The 21,280-nt window shown below is 44.4% G+C and overlaps 1 protein-coding gene across 1 annotated transcript; it reads right to left on the reverse strand.

Moving 5' to 3' along the window:
• Positions 1 to 18,430: 18,430 nt before the first annotated feature.
• LOC142383318 (zinc finger MYM-type protein 1-like) lies at positions 18,431 to 20,417 on the reverse strand. The gene is made up of 2 exons (XM_075469180.1): positions 19,400 to 20,417; positions 18,431 to 18,975 (listed from the first exon to the last, which is right to left on the reverse strand). Exons 1-2 carry the CDS (start codon positions 20,415 to 20,417, stop codon positions 18,431 to 18,433), a joined length of 1,563 nt encoding a protein of 520 aa, XP_075325295.1.
• Between the last annotated feature and the right edge of the window lie 863 nt (positions 20,418 to 21,280).

A 21,280-nucleotide genomic window follows, 5' to 3' on the forward strand; every position in this document is an offset into this window, starting at 1 on the left:
GTTGGGTTTTTTTGTTACCCTGTATTTGGCATTGAGCTCCAAGTTAAAGAATGTGTGCGGGATAAAAAAATCTTCTAAAAAAGGCTAACTGTAATGTACGGTAATGTTCAAGTATTTTTTTCTCAGCTTTAGAGTTACATGGTGCTGTTACTGCAGTCACAGTTTGCAGAATGAAATACCACCCATTTTGATGATTGCATCTCTGTAACTTTAATTTACTTTTCACTTTTTTTCTTTTCTTTTCTGTGATATCAGATTGACATAATGCAAACAAGTTAGACCTACTATAATTATACGCCACTGAGCCACAACATGAAAAGCACGCCTACAGCAACAAATCTCACTCTTGCTAAATCTCTTAAAAGATGGAAAAATATTTAGTAGACATTTGACACTGTTGATTCATAATGAAGTATGAGTGTGTGTGCAGTCGTTCGTCTCTGTGTGGCCCTGTGATGGACTGGCGGCCTGTCCATGGTGTACCCCGCCTGTCGCCCGATGAATGCTGGGATAGACTCCAACCCCCCTGTGACCCGACCGATGGATTCAGCGGGTATAGAAAATGGATGGATGGATGGATTCATAATGAGGTGCGAGTGAGTGAGGGAAGGAGTTATTCATGCTGGAGTTAAGAGTTAAGTTTGAGACCCATCAAAGACATTTTCCAAAGTTGTTGCCTTTTTTAACTTAACTTGTACTTGCAAGGGTTAAGGTTAGAAATAATAATATATGCCTACATGGTTAAGAGTCTCACATTAGACTATTTATGGGTCATGGACCCCGTCATGTGACTTGGATGCCACCCTACACATAACAACAGTCTGGTAGCGCCATCTTGCATTGTTCACATATGAGCTGTGTTGTGTTTTTGGCCAAGAGCAGGCTTCCTACTGTGTGGGTCGTGTTTTGTTAACATGAGTTCCTGGGTGGGGCCACCATGGACGCCTAAATAGATTGAATTCCATAACGTTCAGAGGCCAAGTCATCTCTATGGTTCCTGAATGAATCAGGAAGCCCAAAAAGTTTTCCAATCAAAACGACCAAATATGTTAATTGTTTATACCCATAGGAGCCCTTTCTAAACTATCAACAGGCAGCAGGAGGATGGTATCACTCACATGACTATTTGGTCATAGTAGCAAAAGTCAAAAGCAGCAAAGTTCTTTAATGACTCCCACAACATGGGAGAGTTGTGTGTTGTTGGTGTGTGCTTTGCTGAACTACTGTGTCGCGTGGCTATGATTTTATTCACCTCAGTAACCTTCATGCTGCTGCTCTGCTGCAGTTGAGGTACACAAGCCTGCAAAACTGTTTTTTAAAGTAGGTATGCCTCTGGTGATGATCAGAAACAGAGTTTTGTGTAAGCCATGGTTTATGTGACTCAAAAAGTAAAGACCTGAAACATTCAGAGCAGTAACATGCAACAGCTCAAATGAACTAGAAATGATTAATTACCATCATCAGAACAGGTGAGATATATTTTTAAAGCATCCAAATGAATGTCAGAACTCAGGTTTTTTTCAATGATATTGTTACATCTTATTAGATTGTACAATAACAAGATGATCAATGGTACTCACTTCTCCTGTCGTGTGTTATTGCTGTACAGCACATGTAATTCTGTTGAGATTCAGTAACATTTAAACTTTTTCAGTTGTACGTCTGTATGTTCTAAGAAGCCATCATTCTTTCTTTCCCCATTGTGATAATTCTGCCTAACTGCCATATTTAGATCCCCTGGCTGCTCATGTCATAGTCTTTGGCCCCCTAACGACAGTGAGCAGCAAAGTGAGAGAATTTGGCGCCAAACCTGTCATCTTTCATTCTTTATCATGGCATGTGACAGACTGCACAGGATGAGTCGAATCCATGTAGACCCACTAAATCTCAATAAAGTGGAATGTCAATATGGCTGTGGCTCCACCAAGCAGTCTGGAGTGTGTCCCACTTGAACAAGAACAAGCTGTTAGATTGACACGACACAGACTCCCTCATTTCTATTGACCCCCCCCCCCCAAAAAAAAGAAAAAAAAACTTTCTTGCCTTAATTCACTCTCTATATGTCTTTGTCCTCCAATGTTACTCTCTGTCTCATCATTCAAATAACTTTCAGGATGTGCAATATATCTATTACCAACTGTGAAACTCTTTTGCCTCCCCAAATCAGTCTTTTTCCACTAATTACACATGATCTTTAAACCTGTTGATGATTTGCACACATAGGGGCGGAAAAGCAGATATAGGCTTCATAAAATGCTAGGCAGAGAAAAGGGAGGAAGGTGTGAGTTCATTATCCAGATACAATTTTTCTTTCTCACCTGTATCAGGGGAAATATCTTGATAGGGCGATAAAGAAAACAGAGAGAGGGAATATGCTCAATAGCGTTTTGGAAAGGCGCCAATTGGACTTAGCTACAAACACAATCAGGAGATCCACTGGGCTGTAAATTGGCTGGGTATAATGTTGGTGTGTGTGTTTTTGTATGTAAGCATGCGAATGTCTCAAAGAGTTGACAGGGACATTCGGAGATGCTAGCCTGGAGCTGTAAGTCTATTACCACCGAACCAGAGAAAAAAAACACATCATTTTTGGGTTGCAATACTCTTTATCTGTCCCCATGAGGCACAGTATGACATGTTTTCAACCATATGTACCTTATAAGCAGGAGTCTTGTCAAAATGAATACTATGCCAAAATCAGACAGAGGAAAAAGAAAATACACGCAACTTTGTCAGAAATGAATTATTTATTCACCCAAATGCAGCTTAATTTACCCTTATAATCAGGGAATCAGGAAGCCCAACAAGTTCTCCAATCAAAGTATCGAAAATGTTTTTTGTTTATACCTAAAATATGACCCATAGGGGCCATCTTTAAACTACCAATGGGCAGAAGGAGGGTAATATCACTCACATGACTATTTCTTCATAGGAGCTAAAGTAATTCTAAAGTGTTTTCTTGAACAAGCAACACAGTTCTTTAATGTTTCACATGGGAGCATTGGCAAACTTGCGTAAGACGAAAAACGTGCGTAGGTCGTGTGTACGTTCTTTTCTGCGCAAAGGTTGGCATTTATCAAATCCATCGTGAGCGCAGGAAAGATGAAATCGCCACGACAGGTCTGAGGCCGTGTACGCACTTTTCCATTTTGACTTGCGGTGACTGCAATACAGCAGCGTCACTAGTGCGTGCTCAGGAGTCGCAACAAATCCCTAGGTTAAAATTACAGACTTATCACTTTAAAGAAGGCCCATGTTTTATTTGACTTCAACATAAATATAAACATAAACGCAAATTAAATAAATTAAACAAGTACAACTCCGTAATTGGAAGAGTGATGGCTCATTATTCAACCGTGCACCCTCACACCGAACAGGAGAGGCGCTTTAACACTGCGCAATCGCGCACGCGTGCCACTGTGGAGAGGTGTATAGGGCTCCTAAAGCTGGATCTGTCTCTCGGCTGCCGTGGGAACCCTATCCGCCCGAAAAGGTATGCAATATTATTATTGCATGCGGGGATCTCCATAACATTGCCCAAAAAAATGGAGTGCCATTTCCAGATGTACATCCAGAGTACCCCGTACCCAGAGATCCCTACCACCAGCCTGCACAGCCAAGAGCGCTCAGGAGGAGAGAGGAACTTATTCAGCTATTCTGACTTTTGGTAAGCATTCTGTTATTCAAGGAAAAAAGAAAGGAGAACAACGATTTCTTTCAGCATTTATTCTGTGACTTCAGTGTTTCATTTATGTCTTTCAATGTACTGTCGATAGATTGCATGGTGTGTGTTAAAGCCATCATCCACTTCACGATCTCTGTTTGTCTTTCTAGGACCTCTGTGGTTAACACGGCTGGCCGGTGTGACGCTGCAGACCGGGGGGCAGAGGCAGAGGCAGACGCTTCGGATGTTGACGGGCCGCGTATTCGTTGCGCGGGTCAGGTTGCCCGGATGCCACTTCGGATTCATCTGTGAATGAAAAATATTAGTTTGATTAGGAACCTCATTTGTGTTGAAAATTAAAGCAACTGTTTTATTTAAACGTCTTGGGTGTGCAGTCATTCTTACCATTCTCGAGCTCTAGCATGGGTGCTCCGATCACGCCAGCCACCCTCTCCTCCAAGGCACTCAAATCCAAACCTGGATTTCCCCCCCCCCCCCCGTTTGTGACATGCTGCGTCGGAGAGCTGCGACCTTCTTTTTCATATCGGACCACTTCTTCCTGATCTTACTGGAGAAAAAGTAAAACATCGCTCAATTTTAGATTTAATTTAATCTGGAGTTTATCACATTTTATTGACCATCACAGTAGGGGAAAATACATAACTCGTCCGGTCTGCGATTTACATCTCCAACGCTGTTGACAGCGTTTCTTTGCCGCCTTTCGTCTATCCATGTCGCAAATTCTAGAGGTGCGGCCTCTCAACCCCCTTTTGTAGAAGGCGTGGTTAGGATCATTACGATGGATTTCAGCCACCGGATTTATCAACAGCCGCTCGGTCTTACGATGGGATTGGTGTGGTACGCATGTTCTGTAAATCTCACTTGAGCCTCTGCGTACGACGAGTTCTCCGCTCATATCTACGATGCTTTCTACGACGGCTTGATAAATGAGGGCCAATGTGTGGCGTGTGCTTTGTTGAACTGCTGTGTCATGGCTACATTTTTATTCACGCCAGCAACCTTGCTGCTGCTGCTTCGCTGCAACGCAGCAGCCAACACAACTGTTTTTTAACATAGGTATGCTTCTGGTGATGACCACAAACACAATTTTGTGTAATCCATGGTTAATGTGCCTCACAAAAATTAAAAACCTGAAATATTGAGAGCAGTAACATGCAACAGATGAAACAGAATAATTCACCACCATCATCAGAACTGGTAAGCTATATTTTTAATGTATCAGATTTTTTTGCCTATACACTGAAACTACAGTGAAAGGTGTATTGTTACTGATATGAGGCCACCCCCATGACCAACAAATGTTTTTACAGTTAAGTCACAAAATGTTATCGAAGAACACCAGGCTTATTCAGATATTATGCTGATGCCTTCGCTTGCTTTCTGATGAATGGGAAACAGTACATGTCTCAAACTGCTTATGGACCTTTTGATGTTACACTGATGGAGCTACAACAATGAAGAAAGTGAGTTTATAAAGTATGCCTCGTTTTGGAAAGACATGCGAGGCATAACTAAAGATTCGTACTTGTGCATTTTCAAAGTGAGGTACTCCTTTTTGCCATATTGTAGTGCTCTCAACACTGACGGCATAATTCACTTTCTTATATGTGTTCTGTTATCTGTTATGTTGTTGGTTCATCGTCTTTAATGTTATGATGTATTTAATAGTTGCGGTCTCTTTAAGAGATCCGGTGACGTTTCATGATAACAACTGTTCTGTTGATGCGCGAGCTGTCAGTTGGAACTGTCAGTTTTTGTCAGTTGGAACTGTCAGTTTTTGTCAGTTGGAACTGTGAGTTTTTGGTCAGTTAATAAACGCGACTCACAGAGTCTTAATGTGAGAAGTTTTCGGCTCATCTTTTCGCCTAAAGGCAACTTCCACACTGGTGACCCCGACGTTTGTTTACTGGACGTATCCAGATCGCCATGACCGCAAACGCTGTGTCTCTCAAGCTCCCCGAATTCTGGGAATCGTCTTCTTCTGCCTGGTTCGCTCAGACTGAGGCACAGTTTGCCTTGCGTAAACGGCCGACGAAACGAAATACTACTATGTGGTATCTGCTCTCGGAAGTTCTACGGCATCGAGAGTAGTGAGCCTTCTTAAACGTCCTCCTCTGACGAGAAAGTATGAAACTCTGAAAGAATACTTACTGAAAACATTCGAACTATCTGACACAGAGAGGGCTAGCAGGCTTTTCTCTCTTCAAGGGCTCGGTGACAGCAAGCCCTCAGAGCTAATGGACCGAATGCTCGATCTGCTCGGTGACAACAAGCCAGATTTCCTTTTCCTCCACCTTTTCCTGCGCCAACTGCCTGCTCATGTGAGAGCTGCTTTGGCCAACACTGCCAGCACTGATTGTAGAGAACTGGCTGCTGAGGCTGACAAGTGTTTCCTGAGCATCAAGTAATCCGGATGTTAGCCTTAGAGTGGCTCACATATAAAGAAACACACTTGGCCCACCTATGTTGAAACATATTTGGGCTAGTTTTGGCCAAAACATGGCAAATAAGAAAAGAGTAATCCGGATGTGAGCCTAAAGTGGTCCACAAATAAACTTGGCCCACCTTTGTTGTGGGTTTACTGTGAGCTGGGCAAACACATTCTTATTCCACAAAAAACTGCAAGTTTTACCTGAAGAGAAGTTAGACTGTTTTTTTTTTCACTACCACGCCCCCTCAGTGTGATTTGTTCCAAATTTGCGGGGGAGTTTGGAACACGACCGTTAACATTTGAATCGGTCAACGCCACTCTGATTGGCTGAGGCAGCACTTCATCGTGACCCAGCTACCTTGCAGAAGAAACTGGCCGCATTCAGCCTGCTGGGATCCACATAAAAGTTGAAGGTAAGTTCGGCTCAGCTTATTTAATTTTATGTGTGAGATGTGTTAGCTTTGTTTCTCTTAAACTATACAAACCTGCTGTGTCTACAAGTGGCATTGTACCTCTTCAGATAGGGTTAGCTGAAATTGGCTATAGTTGAAATGTAATTACTTTTCAAAACGACCATAGTGCTGTAAGCTTGATGCTGCGACCAAAATACAGCCACGAGTGAGGTTGATGCCATTTTTCAAAAAGAAACACTGCTTGTTCTATGGTCATTAGTATGAGTCTGAAGTTGTTCCCAGACCGCTGGGACTGGAGGGTTTGCTTTCTTTTGTTTTTGCGACCGAGGACTTTCGTTGTGTTAGCTTAGCATGCTATGTTATTGATGCACGTGTACGGGAACTTTTTTTCTGTTCGGTTATGATTAAGCAATATCGAAACCTTATCAAAAAACAATCCAATTGAACTGTAACTGTACAGAGATGTTGAGGACTGTTCTAAAGGAAAGGGTGTATGGTTTGTACATCTGTGGGTAACAAAACTCCTCATGCGCAGCAAAAATGAAGCTAAGTTGGGACACCTCGGGTGAAAAATAAAGAAACCACAGTACACTGATTTCACTTACTGAAATTGATTATTTAGTCTAAACATTTTCTCTAAAACTGTGGTACTAATACTGCCTTTTTTTTCTCTTTTTTTTCCCCTGAGATTACTGCTTTGACTGTCATCGGTGGGGTTGACATTAAAGATGCGGTCTGGAGAATCATGAGATACTGCTGGCCAAGCAGCTCAACTGGCGAGGCGTAAATGGAAAACGGCTTTCCACAGCCTCCAAATAAAAGATGTCATCACTGGTAAGTGTTAATTGTGTTATATTTCATTGTGATGCGTTTTATGACTGAGTTAGGGTTTTCCTTTTCTTTCATGATCCTGAGTAGTTGCTAGGGGTGCTGAAATTAATCATAATCGCTTTATCAATATGCATCAGTGTGGTAGCAGACAATATTCTATTCTGTTGCAATATAATGGCATTGATTGTTGATTAATCAATCAGTTCATCAGGTGAAGGGCAGTTTTCCTCCAATTTTAGTAATGGGCTGGTCATGGGCATGGCTAAACTGTTTGCAAACTACATTCATCATTGCTGCCCAGCTATGGGCAGGATATAGCATGGCATGCATTTCTCACCATTGTGTGTAATCTGTCTAAAACTTTACTGTTTTCTCATTTTTTAGGAACGGTCAGAAACAACCAACTAACGGCCACTGCCACTGACCAGGAGGTGGAGGCCTACATAAAAAGGTGGCTTCATCTCGCCGGAGACCGGGATGGTGGGAGGAGAGAAGGAGTTCATCACAGCACACACGTAAGTCGGCTACGATACCTATTTTGCAATATGCGATGCTGTTCGACAGCAGAAATCAAGATGAAGCTGCCAGCATGTGTGCGGGGTGTATGCAGCTCCTGAGTTTAATTTCAATATATTCCAAAATATCAAAAGCAAAAAATCACCTTTAACATAAACATGAGTTATTACTGTAACTTAAATGTTAAGGTTAAATGTGAAGTTTGTCTGAGTGTTTGAAGCTGCTTTACTCCAGTTCACATTGCCTGTTACCCAACTTCCATTGTCTGAACAGAATGAGGTTGAGCAAGCAGATATTGGGTTTAGCTTCAGATTAATTGTAATTAAAAACAGACTAGGTTTTGAAGTTTTCTAAACTTAATATAATTTCACACAGCCTTTTTTGTTTATCCTGGTTTTGTGTTTTGCAATTCACTGCCACCTTATACTGAATATACTTTACTGAATCAACTAAATTTGTTCTTTTGTGTATTTCTTAAAGGGACGGAAGACGGATTTGGATTTTTGTAGGTCGCCAACTCTTTTTTTTTTTTTCTTTTTTTTTTTGCCATTATGTTTTAAAATAAAAAAATCACACCCACTTCTCGTGTTTGGTCATTTCTTCAGTTTCCTCATCATTGACGCCAAGATGAGTCCCACTGCATGCCATCATTCAAATGGTATCTGGGGTTACCATAATGGCATGTAGCCACAAATTGAGACCATTCTGTGTTTTCATATTTGACATACTATTTTATCATGGTTGTGACTCCCCAAGTGTGCAGGTTAGTCAAGGTCATAGTGTGTAAACCAGTTCTGACCAGAATTAAAGTGTACAGTGGCCCACATCCGGTTGAGTGCTGGTTTATTTTGGCTGACATCTGGCATCGTGATGGCTTGGTTGCGGCCCACTTCTGGCAAACGTGTGCGGACCGCCCAAGTGCCATCATTCCATGCTGTATGTGGGCCGGATGAACATGTCAGCTGTGGGCCGGATACGGGCCAAAAGAGTTTTGTACAGTGGCCCACATCCGGTTGAGTGCTGGTTCATTTGGGCTGATTTTGGCTGACATCTGGCATTGTGATGGCTTGGTTGTGGCCCACTTCTGGCAAACGTGTGCGGACCGCACAAGTGCCATCATTCCATACCGTATGTGGGCCGGATGAACATGTCAGGTGTGGGCCGGATACGGGCCAAAAGAGTTTTGCTATCTGGGTGGCTAGTCAACAGCCCTGCGCAGCTGCCCTTCTTCCTGCTGGTGCTGTTGCTGTATCAGAAATATCCGATGATCACATGCTCATCGCAGCAGCAGCCCCGCGTCGGCAGCAGTCTTCAGGTGTGTGCTACTACCATGCCAGGTTTGGCCCCAAGGCCAAACGATGCCGCTCTCCATGCAGCTTCAGTGGAGCGGGAAACGCCAAGGCCGGCGCTCACTAGTGGCCGTGAGCGTCGGCCATGCTGGCGGGCTGCTCTTCATCCACGACTCCGCCGGCGATTCCTCTGCGACACAGGGGCACAGCGGAGTCTACTTCCTGCTTCACAGGTGGACGTGGTGGCTGACACCCACAGCCCCCCCATGGAAGCCGCCAATGGAAGCCCTATCCGTACATACGGCACAAGGCATGTTGAACTGTGTTTTGACGGCCAATGCTTCGGCTGGGACTTTGTGACTGCCAAAGTCGCTGTTCCCCTCTTAGGATCAGATTTTTTGTGTGCATTTGGACTGTTAGTGGACATTAAAAATCAGCGCTTGATCGACGCCGTCACTTTCTGTTCTTATGCCTGCGCGCTCAGCGACTCTGGCGCAGAACACCTCTCCAGCCTGCTCTCTGTCACGGACAGTTTCCAACGGCTGCTCGCTGAGTTTCCAGCACTCACCCAGCCCACTTTCTCCTCTTCTACAGCCAAGCACGGTGTAGAGCACCACATCGACACCACTGGCCCACCTGTGTACGCCCGTGCTCGACGCCTCGAGCCGAACAAGCTTGCCGTAGCCAAGACAGAGTTCGAGTCCATGGAGCGCCTGGGGATTGTTCGACGCTCCAACAGTCCTTGGGCCTCTCCCCTACACCTCGTCCCCAAACCAGGGGGGGGCTGGCGTCCTTGCGGGGACTACCGACGGCTCAACGACGCGACAACGCCTGACCGCTACCCAGTGCCGCACATCCAGGATTTTTCAGCGAACCTGGCTGGTAAGGTCATGTTTTCGAAGGTGGACCTGATCAGAGGATACCATCAAGTGCCCGTACACCCTCGCGACATTCCAAAAACAGCTGTAATCACACCGTTTGGTTTGTTTGAGTTCCTGCGCACACCATTTGGGCTCAAAAATGCTGCTCAAACATTCCAGCGGCTCATGGACTCTGTGTTACGGGATCTGCCTTTTCTGTTTGTGTACCTTGACGACATCCTCGTGGCCAGTTCATCACCTCCAGAGCACCTTTTGCACCTTCGCACTCTGTTCGAGCGACTTACCGAACACGGGCTCATCATCAATCCAGCCAAGTGCGAGTTCGGTCGGTCCACCATAGACTTTCTGGGGCACAGAGTCACGAAGGACGGGGTTGTTCCCCTTCCGTCAAAAGTGGAGGCCATCACCACTTTTCCACGCCTAGTCACTGTCAGAGCCTTACAGGAGTTCCTTGGCATGGTTAACTTTTACCACCGTTTTCTCCCCAGGGCTGCCCAAACCATGCATCCCCTGTACGAGGCTCTGAAAGGTGCCAAGCCTAAGCACACTGTGGACTGGAACCCGGAAAGAAACAAGGCTTTTGTGGACGCTAAGACAGCCCTGGCTAAGGCTGCCATGTTGGCCCATCCCGCCTCCTCTGCCCCAATCGCACTTACCACGGACGCCTCGGACTACGCGGTCGGTGCGGTTTACGAGCAGTGGGTGGATAATGCTTGGCAGCCTCTCGCCTTTTTCAGCAGACAGTTACGTCCCAGTGAACGGAAGTATAGCACTTTCGACCGGGAGCTACTTGGAGTGTACCTCGCCATCCGACACTTTCGTTCACTGCTGGAAGGACGCCAGTTCACCGTTTTTGTGGACCACAAGCCTCTGACCTTCGCCATGTCCAAAGTCACTCAGCCATGGTCCGGCAGGCAACAGCGGCAGCTGACTTACATCTCAGAGTTCACGACGGACATTGCACACCTTTCTGGGAAGCACAACCAGGTTGCAGACTGCCTCTCCCGTGCTGTTGCGGGGGCGGTCCACCTCGGTTTGGACTACGGCAGCATGGCAACGGAGCAGGCCACAGACCCGGACGTGCAGGCTTGCCGTTCATCCGCTACTGGGCTGCAGCTTCAGGATGTGGCATTCGACGACGCTGGCACCACTCTGCTTTGCGACATCTCTATGGGCTCCCCTAGGCCTGTTGTGCCTGCAAAGTGGAGGCGGCCTGTTTTCGACGCCATCCATAGCCTCTCACACCCCGGAACCAAGGCCTCACAACGGCTGATGGCAGCAAAGTTTGTGTGGCACGGACTTAAAAAGGACGTGAGGGACTGGGCGAACACCTGTGTAGAGTGCCAACGTGCCAAAGTACACCGCCACACCAAAGCGCCACTGGAACAATTTCAAGTGCCTGAACGACGTTTCGACCACGTCAACATCGACCTAGTTGGCCCACTTCCACCCTCGCAGGGTTACACTCATGTGCTCACTATGGTCGACAGGACCACACGGTGGGCAGAGGCTGTTCCACTGTCATCCATAACATCAGCGGACGTGGCACGGGCATTTATTGGCACCTGGGTGTCCCGTTTTGGCGCCCCTTCAGACATCTCCTCAGACCGTGGCGCACAGTTTACTTCCGAGCTTTGGAACGCTGTCGCAGGGAGCTTGGGAGTTAAACTCCACCGCACCACGGCCTACCACCCCCAGAGCAATGGCCTCTGTGAACGATTTCACAGGTCCATGAAAGCCTCCCTGCGTGCCAGCCTGAAGGACAGTTCCTGGGCTGACAAGCTCCCATGGGTCATGCTGGGCATCAGGACAGCGCCGAAGGAAGACCTCCAGGCCTCCTCCGCAGAGCTGGTCTATGGTCAGCCACTGCGGGTCCCCGGGGATTTCGTCCCCAGCACCACGACCCCTTGGTCAGCCACACTCCAGCGCTCCAGCCTGTTAGACAATGCCAAGCTGTTTGATCCACTTGCTACCTCCTGCCATGGTCTACCAAACTCTCACGTCCCCAGTGGCCTACAGTCTGCTGGGTATGTTTTCATTCGTGTGGATGGGCACCGCGGACCTCTCCGTCCGCCTTACGAGGGCCCTTTCCGTGTTGTGGAAACTGGGGACAAGCACTTTGTGGTGGACATTGGGGGCAAACCGGAGTGTATTTCTGTGGACCGCCTTAAACCAGCTCACCTTGATCTGGCCAGGCCAGTTGAGTTGGCGCAGCCCCCAAAACGGGGACGGCCTCTGACTAGGCCCCCCCTTTCCGTTCCTCCTGCTCCTCGACCATGCCGCAGGGGAGCCCCACAGACAGCCACTGAGGGGGCGGTTCCGCACTCTCAAATTCGGCGGAGCCGCACTGGACGTTTGATTCGCCCCCCCACGCCGTTGATATTTTTTTATCAGGTTTTCTGTTAGAGTGAATTCTGGGGGGGCATGTGTAGTGCTCTCAACACTGACGGCATAATTCACTTTCTTATATGTGTTCTGTTATCTGTTATGTTGTTGGTTCATCGTCTTTAATGTTATGATGTATTTAATAGTTGCGGTCTCTTTAAGAGATCCGGTGACGTTTCATGATAACAACTGTTCTGTTGATGCGCGAGCTGTCAGTTGGAACTGTCAGTTTTTGTCAGTTGGAACTGTCAGTTTTTGGTCAGTTAATAAACGCGACTCACAGAGTCTTAATGTGAGAAGTTTTCGGCTCATCTTTTCGCCTAAAGGCAACTTCCACAATATATGCATTATTCTGATTGAAAGTACTTCCAAAAACTTTGTGGACTTAATGTACCAGGGGTGGATCCCTGCAAAGCCCTGGACCTACTTAACCATTGCCAATGTATAAATACATAAAGATTGATCTGCCCTTAACCCTTCAAGAAGATACTGGCTTGAAGCCACAACAAAGAGAAATGCTCCATCAACCTAGCAAGAATGAACAAATGTTTATTTTAAATAGACATATTATTATTTTTCTGACAATTTTGTGCAATTCCCTGATACCCTTGAAATGTATGAGACAGGCTTGGGTCAGAATATCATTTAGCTTCAGCATAGAAGTCCTTCTCGAACCTCTATTGAAACAACTTTCCTGAGAGGCATCTGGTATGCAATTAAATGTACTAAACGCAAATATATCGAAGCTATTCCTCCGCTCCTACCAATACGACTCTAACTCTATATGTACAAAGATAGTTACACTATAGATTTGAGAGGGAAATTGTTTAGCACTGTAGCGCTATAAACTAGCAAAACATGCTAGCAAACAATGCTTTCTCATCAACATTAATGGACCAGGCCGGAGATGTATGCAGAATAACTCATAGTAATACATGTGTACCATTGATTACTGCACTTACACATTTTGCCTTTGTTTTGGGCGGCTGTGGCTCAGTGGTTAGAGTCAGTCGTCCAATAACCAGAGAGTTGGCGGATCAATTCCCACTCTCGCCACTCAAGAAAGATTGGTGGAACTGACAGCTGGAGGGGTGTCAGTCCACCTCCTTGTCATGGCCGAGGTGGCCTTGAGCAAGGCACTGTACCCCCATGCTCCCCGGGTGCTTTGAATGGCTGCCCACTTCTCCAGGTTGGCATCTGTCTCTGAGTGTGCGACCCTGTGCATGTGTGTTAACAGCTGCCAACCTGGATGGGTTAAAAGCGGAGGACAAATTTTGTGTGTATGCATGACCAATACATTTATTCTTAATCTTAAAATAATTGTACTTGAAGACCTACATCTTGTTCAGAAACATACCAGTAATGCACTGTTAATACACTGAGAGAGGCATCTGGTGTTGAATGTAGAAAGTGAGAGTGATTAGAGGACTGGTGTTGTGTTAAAAACACACCTTATCCACAAAGCCGCAGGTTGTCCAAATTACAGAAATGAACTATTCAACTCCTAAGAGATTGGCATACTTTGTTACCTATGCTGTTAGCAATAACTACTGCTAAATAGAAAATTTAACAAACACACAAACAAATAAATAAATAAATAAGTCCTTAGAAATGATTTCATTACTCACAAGTCCCTCATCTAAAGTTCAGGAACTGTTCCCTATCCGTGGCACATTTTCTTTGCAAGTCCAGCGTTGCTAATACACTCAGATGAAAAGTGGTTGCTGCTCATACAGTCTTTTGCTAACTCTTGCTGGTTCATTACCCAAATTAATTCATTAACCAAATATGTTTTTTTCCATTTGGCTCTTATATCCACTTGAGCTCCTCTGAAGCTGATGTAGATGTAAGATGCATGCTTCTCAGTACAGCTGATAGAACATTTCCAAGCAAAGCTGGCTTCTATGGGGACGGCTGTAGCTGGAAGAGCAGTCGCCTACCAATCGGAAGGTCGGTGGTTAGGCTCCGGCTTCCCTGGGTCACATGTCCAATCGTCCTTGGTCAAGAGACTGAACACCACGTTGCCTACCGATGCATGTATGAATGTAGTAGGAAGCACTGTGTAGCTGTATGGACTAAGATGGGCAATGTGACTGAATGGGTGAATGTGGCATGTAGTGTAAAAACGCTTTGAGTGGTCATACAAGTACAGTCCATTTACAATTTACCAAGTGGTCTAGGTCAGGGGTCGGAAACCTTAAACACTCGAAGAGCCATTTGGACCTGTTTCCCTCATTTTGAACTCCGAAAAAAAAAGACACTGGGTTGAAGTTTACTTTCAAATAAAATACTCAATTTCTATTTGTGCCCTCCTCGTATTTATGAAACAAAAAGCTGAACTTCAATTATCCACATGCAGCAAATCCACTCAGATATTTTTTGGCAAACGTTGTGTGTTTGTTCTGGAAATGTTTTAAACATTTTACTTTTTGTCTTTTGCCAATTTCTCACCACATATTAAGAATACTAGTAAACCAGTCTCGTCAGCTAGCCTGGGTGCCAGCCGAACTTAGCCCCGCCCATAAAAGTTTTGGTCGGGAAGTTCGGTCTGGCTCTGCTCAGTTGGGAAATCATTATGCCCGACCAAGAATTGGTCGGACCAATCAGATTGCCAGGGCGGGCTTTATACGATGATGGACAGATGATCAACAGGGACATTATCGACTACGTCACTAAAGAGCTGAACACGGCTGCCGCTGGAGATTCTGCCATCGAGTCTGTTCTACAGGATCTCCACATTGCATTCATTTTGAAAGACGAACAGAGGAACGCGATAAAGGCTTTTATCGATAGAAAATATGTTTTTGCCGTCCTTCCAACAACAAGTGTGTGTTGCTTAAACTACGTCACATACTATGTTGCTCTGATTGGTTGTAGGTCTATCCAATTGAGCGAAGAGGCATTTTTTCTCCTGGTTCGGTTGAAACACGCCCCATACCCAAATCTCTATTGAGCGGTATCAGACTCACATTCTGACTAGAATCGTGAGTATGACGTAGTCAGGCTACTCGTCAGCAGTGAAAGCAAATGAATCTGCCCACGTATCATTAAACGTTCTGTTGTCTTCAGAAACTTTTTTTTTCTTGGATTTATCATGGTTGGCCTACCTCTTTCATCCTTATGCTGCGGCTCCGTGTGGCTTGGGAAAATAAATTAAAAAGTATCCAAATGAAGTGTATTTTATTTGTGTTAGTTATTTTTAAAAAAAAATGTTTTATTGTAGTTCTAAATTGGAAGATTATTGTGATCTTGAAATATTAAAATTAAATTATGTTTTATTATTTTTCATTATTTTTTGTTGCTCAAAATATGTCACACTCGCCTATTCAATCTCAGGTAGACCAAGTATGGAGAAATGAAAGAAAAGAAATATATGAAGAAAATAGAATATTTAATGATGCCTGGGCAGATTCTTTTGCATTTACTTCTGACGAGAGTGGCTTACCAGTATGCCTAATTTGTGGTGAGAAAGAAACATGCAACTCGGCGTGTTTTTTTTAAATTGTTATTCATATTTTTAAGAGTTCAAAATGTTCAAAATGTGTTTATTACATAAATGAAATTTAATTTTCTTTGTAGCACTTCATGGAATTTGTAAGTTGTTTATACAAAGCGTAAAGGTAAAAAAAAAAAAACTCATTTTAGATGTAGAGAAAAAGTATTTGCGGCTCCTAGTGTTTTCTTTTCCGTGGAAACTGGGTCCAAATAGCTCTATGATTGTTAAAGGTTGCCGACCCCTGGTCTAGGAGGTTGAATTTGAGTGGGCAGACCTCATCTATAAAGGCTGAGCAGAGGAGGGAGAGTGAACTTGGTAAGTTTTGTAAGTTTAAATCTCAAATCTGAATGGGGTAAAATTAAAATAGCCAAGTTTGTGTGTTTTGCTCTGAGGCACAGAATCTATTTATTTATTTTTCATAATATGTCCCGTTTGAGTGACAAATCTAAGTCTTGCTAATATCAGTATGTTAGAACACATCTGAAATTCTCTAAGACTGAAATTGAGACATCCTGTGGAAAAGAGATCAAGGATGTCAGAAAACATTGCTCTGGATTTGCACCCCGCACAAACAATCTAATGATCGTAGTGGAACCTGGCATTAACTAAACAATTGGCTGTTGTTCCAGCTGATTTCATACCGCAGATGGTCAAGTCAGCCTCATTATGGTCAAGTCATTTTATTATCATAAAAAATGTGTTTGATGTTGAATCATATGGGCCTCACAACATAGTTAATTGAAAGCCTTAGATTATATAATTTTTTACTGTAATACTGTAAGCAAGCACCTAACAGACCAAGTGGAAAGTTACCTGCCTGATTTTTGTCAATAACAAATGAAATAGAAAGTAAATGAATCAGAGCAAATCCAGGTATGTTGCAAACTCACAAGTGGAACAAAATTTAAATTTTTATTGTTTTTACATTTATTACACGCACAAATATATACAGATACATATTAATATATATACATGATGCTTACGTGTGAAAGAAAGTTACATTCCGGTACATTTTTTATTTGTTACAAGAATAAATATGGTATGCATTTGCATAAAGCAAGCATATTTGTCTGCTCTTATGTTGATAAGAGTATCAACAGATATCCCTTTAAGATTAATTTAGAACACATAATCTATCTCTCTATCTATCTATATGTATATATATGTAGATAGATAGATAGAGAGATACACATGAAGATATGGAGCAAGGAAACAAAAATGTTTGCCAAGAGCATGATGAGCTCAGATTGAGGGGTTACAGTCAATATGTAGGGAGGATTTAACAACAAAAAAATAATCCACTAAAACAACAATATTTCATACTGGTGTGGAGATGTTTTATAAATCTAAGAACATAAATCAACAAATGCCCCTGAAATTGCAATGACTGACACATTTGTATTCAAACAATTCAATTCAATTCAGTTTTATTTATATAGCACCAAATCACAACAAATGTCATCTCAAGCCACTTCAATAATACAGTTCAATTCAAGCCAATTACAGTCCAATTCATTGTAATCATAATCCAATCAAATCCAATTAATTCAAGTCAAAATTAGTCCAATTCATACATACAGAGCCAATTCAAAAACAATTTCCTTGCTAAGGAAACCGACATATTGCACCAAAACTTCTCTTCGGTCTAATCCCCCGGCCTGAGCGTCCCTGAGGCGACTGTGGAGAGAAACGACTCCCTTTTAACAGGAAGAAACCTCTGGCAGAACCAGACTCAGGAAGGGTGGCCATCCGCCTCGACCAGCTAGGGTTTGAGAAGACAGAAAAGAGGGGACAACAAACACAATAACACCATTCAAAGGATACCTGTTGAGACAGGGAAACACAGGTTAATGACCACAATAATGTCAAATGATAAATTAAATGAGGGAAAAAAGAGAGCAAAGTGAGGAAAGGTGTGAGAGATGAGGGGCCCCAGCAGTCTGGGCCTATAGCAGCTTAACAATGGGATGTTGAAGGGTCACCTGAGCCATCCCTAACAATAAGCTTGTCATACATATACTCTTAAACATATACTATCATACTCTCATACATATACAACCATACTCTCATACATATACTACTATTCTCTCATACATACATAGTATCATACTCTCTTACACACACTCTCATACATACATATACTCAGTGACGTCGGAACTATTTTCTGGGGGGGGCGGGATTTTTGCTGGGAGGGTCGGGGGGAAACTCACACTTAGCCTATCAATGATTAACGAACTCGACACGTAGGCCTAATAGCCTAGGGGCCTATACATAACACATATAGGCAAACATAAACACACGCAGAATCTTAATTGTTACGAAAATGTATGAAACCAAATTAATTAATTAATCAAGCCTTTATTAAGGAACATACTGTAGCCTAATAGGCGATAACATAGGCCTACAGCATTCAGAAATATAACAGAATAATCAAGCCTTTACAAACATAGGCCTAATGGAACATTCAGAAAAATAACGGTTTACTTTGCGCTCGAAAGGGCTTTTAAACTTTTCCAAAAGTAGACCTTCTCTCCGTTGTTCTGCTGATAAATTCTTTAAGCAGGGTCGAGACATCGCATTCATCGAGAAGGTCGCTATGCGCATTCATAATGGCCAAATGAGTGAGTCTCTCCTGCTTCATAGTATTGCGCAGCCACGTTTTCAACCTGCGCAACGCCGACAACGAGCGCTCGGATGCCGCGACAGAAATGGGCAGAGCCAGACAGAGCTTTATGAGCCTCTCCGCTTCCGGCAGCATGGAGTGGGGCTGCAAGGTGTGCAGAATGGCCAATACATCCTGAATGGTTTTAACTTCTCGCCCCCTACACACGTCGCTCAGGATGTCCAGCTCAAGGCTTAGCTGCTCTCTTGAAAAGGAAGTCAGTTCAAGGGAACCCACATCAACTCGTTTCCCTTGGGCCGCCTGTAGAACTGCCTGCTCTCGCCCTGCAGCTACGCGGAGTCCCTCCTGGTCAAAGCGCCGCTCCACCTCTGTGCGCACCAAGTCCAGGGCCTCAAACAATTCCCTCTTCCACAGGCTTGGATATTCTGTAATAGTTAAATATAACAGTTAAACAACAACCAACAAATAGTTTCCATATGGGCTGCCTATTTAAGCTGGGTGGGTCAACCTTAAATTTTCAATTTAAATTCAAATTATGAATATGGTTTCTTATGAAAGTAGGCCTATACGTTATTTAGTCAGTTGATATACCGTTGTAATGAATTATTAATTGCAGGCTAATTTCGCAAATAAGCGTACATGGATGTAGTACATTATTATGAACTATGATATCGTTTTCTATGGATAGATCAAATCTGTCTGTCCACAAATGCTGGAGAGCACGCTCTGTGTGCGTATTTGTTGCATTCTTTCAACATTACAGACCGATGAGCTTTATGATTAATTTTAAAATACTGTTGGCATTATTTATTTATTTATTTATTTATTTATGTAGGCCTATTTATTTACCCTCGTTCTCCAACTCCCGTTCCTCCTCCTCCGCTGTATGGCGAAAACGCGCTGGGGTCTTGCTGGTGCGCACTGGATGAGGAGGCTTCAAGTTGTAGCGCTCTGCGTATTGTTTGGTCTTGGCCACAAGGTCAGCGAAGGTGTCATCTTGTCTGAGTGTGTTCAGTCGCTGGCAAAGAAGTTTGGCAGCTTCCATTGATCCAAGGGCTGTGACTTTGGTGCCTTGCAGTGACCGAGCCACGGATTCACATGGCGTAAACATGGTAACGCAGGCAAACAAACCAAAGACTGTGCGCGTAGTGGTGCCCTTTTTGAGCAATCCTGCCACTTTGGCACGCGTCTCCCCCTTGACAGTCCTGTCACCCTCCAAGGTCCTAAATGTCTGCAGCATCTCTCCATAGCATGCCAGCAACCGTGACAGTGCCACAACTCTGACGCACCACCGAGTTGGGCACAGGGCAAGCAGGTTGATCACTTCTCCACATCCAAAAAGAGACTGGTATAACGTTTTTCTCTTTGCTGAATCATTAATCACAACTGTGACTTCTCGAACAAAGTTCAGTGTATCGGCAACAAGGCGCTCTTCTTTTGCCACTTCTTGCAACACTAAATCCAGAGAGTGGTTTGCACAGTGGACAAACACGGAGTCAGGACATGTTTCCTTTAATCTTGCCTGCACTCCCTTGAACCTCCCTGACATGTTGCTGGCTCCATCAAAACAGTAGCCTTTCAGCTTCTCCAGCGGTAGATTTAGCCGAACAAGGACATCTTTAATGCACAGAAAAAGCATCTCGGCGGTTGTGCCTGGAGCGTTGTAAAAGCCCAGAAAGAAATTCTGGACTTCAAGATTGTTATCTGCAAATTGTATACTGCATGAGAACTGTTCTTTTCCACTGACGTCGGTGATCCCATCAGCAGTTAAGCCGAAAAAAGGACTTTCGGATGCTTTGGCTCCGATTTTCCTCTGGATGTCATGGGCAAACAGCTCCAGAATTTCATTCTGGATGCTGCCCGACATCCAATTGTCCCTCCTCTTCATTCAGTTTTGCAGGTCAGGATCAGCGCGTACCCTCTCGACCACTAGCTGCCACAACACCCCATCCCGATTTGCAGCTCCTCTCAGAGGGAGTCCCTGGCGCCCCAGGAATCTCACGCTGCTGAAAACGAGCTCCAGCATTTTCCGGGCTGTTATTTGTTCTTTAGCAGCAGCCTCAGACAAAAGCGCATTAATTGGCGTAGTTTTCAATGCAGCCAATCTTTGAGTCGCATCTAAATGCATGCGTGTTTTCTCGTGGTCTCTGATTTTCTCCTTTGCTTTTCTCCAGTTTGAAAAGCCCGTATCTTTCAAAAACGGACTGTCAGCTTCTGACCCGACCAACTTGCGCTTGACAGCTGACCTGCACACACCACACACAATGCCATCACTGGCCGCGATGTATTCCAGCCACGGCCACTCTCTGAACCAGGCGGCCTTGCAGGAACGAGTGAAGTTCTCACCACTCAACTTCTTGGCAAGAAAATTGTAATCCTGTGGTGGTTTGCATGATATTGTCTCTTCTTGGCTAGCACCGGGTGCCGGTGGTGGCGCTGGGGAGGGAGGACGAGGCCGAGGGCCGCCGGGCCCTTCGGCTGCCTGCTGCTGCTGTCCGGTTGCTGGCACACAGCCTCTGGGTGTCTCTCTCGGACGTTTAGCTGGGTCGGGCGGATTTGTAAAAAAATCTGAAATTCGTTTTTGAGACATAGTTCTAGCTGGCGTAGTTGAACTCAAATCATGTAGGCTATGCCTATGCTAAAAACAAATGAGAGCCGCGAACACAGCAAACATAAAAAAAATTCCCGCTACTTGTTTTTTTTACACATAGGCCAACGTCACAGTGAGCT

Source organism: Odontesthes bonariensis, chromosome 1 (genome assembly GCF_027942865.1).
Source record: "Odontesthes bonariensis isolate fOdoBon6 chromosome 1, fOdoBon6.hap1, whole genome shotgun sequence".
Classification (NCBI taxonomy): domain Eukaryota; kingdom Metazoa; phylum Chordata; class Actinopteri; order Atheriniformes; family Atherinopsidae; genus Odontesthes; species Odontesthes bonariensis.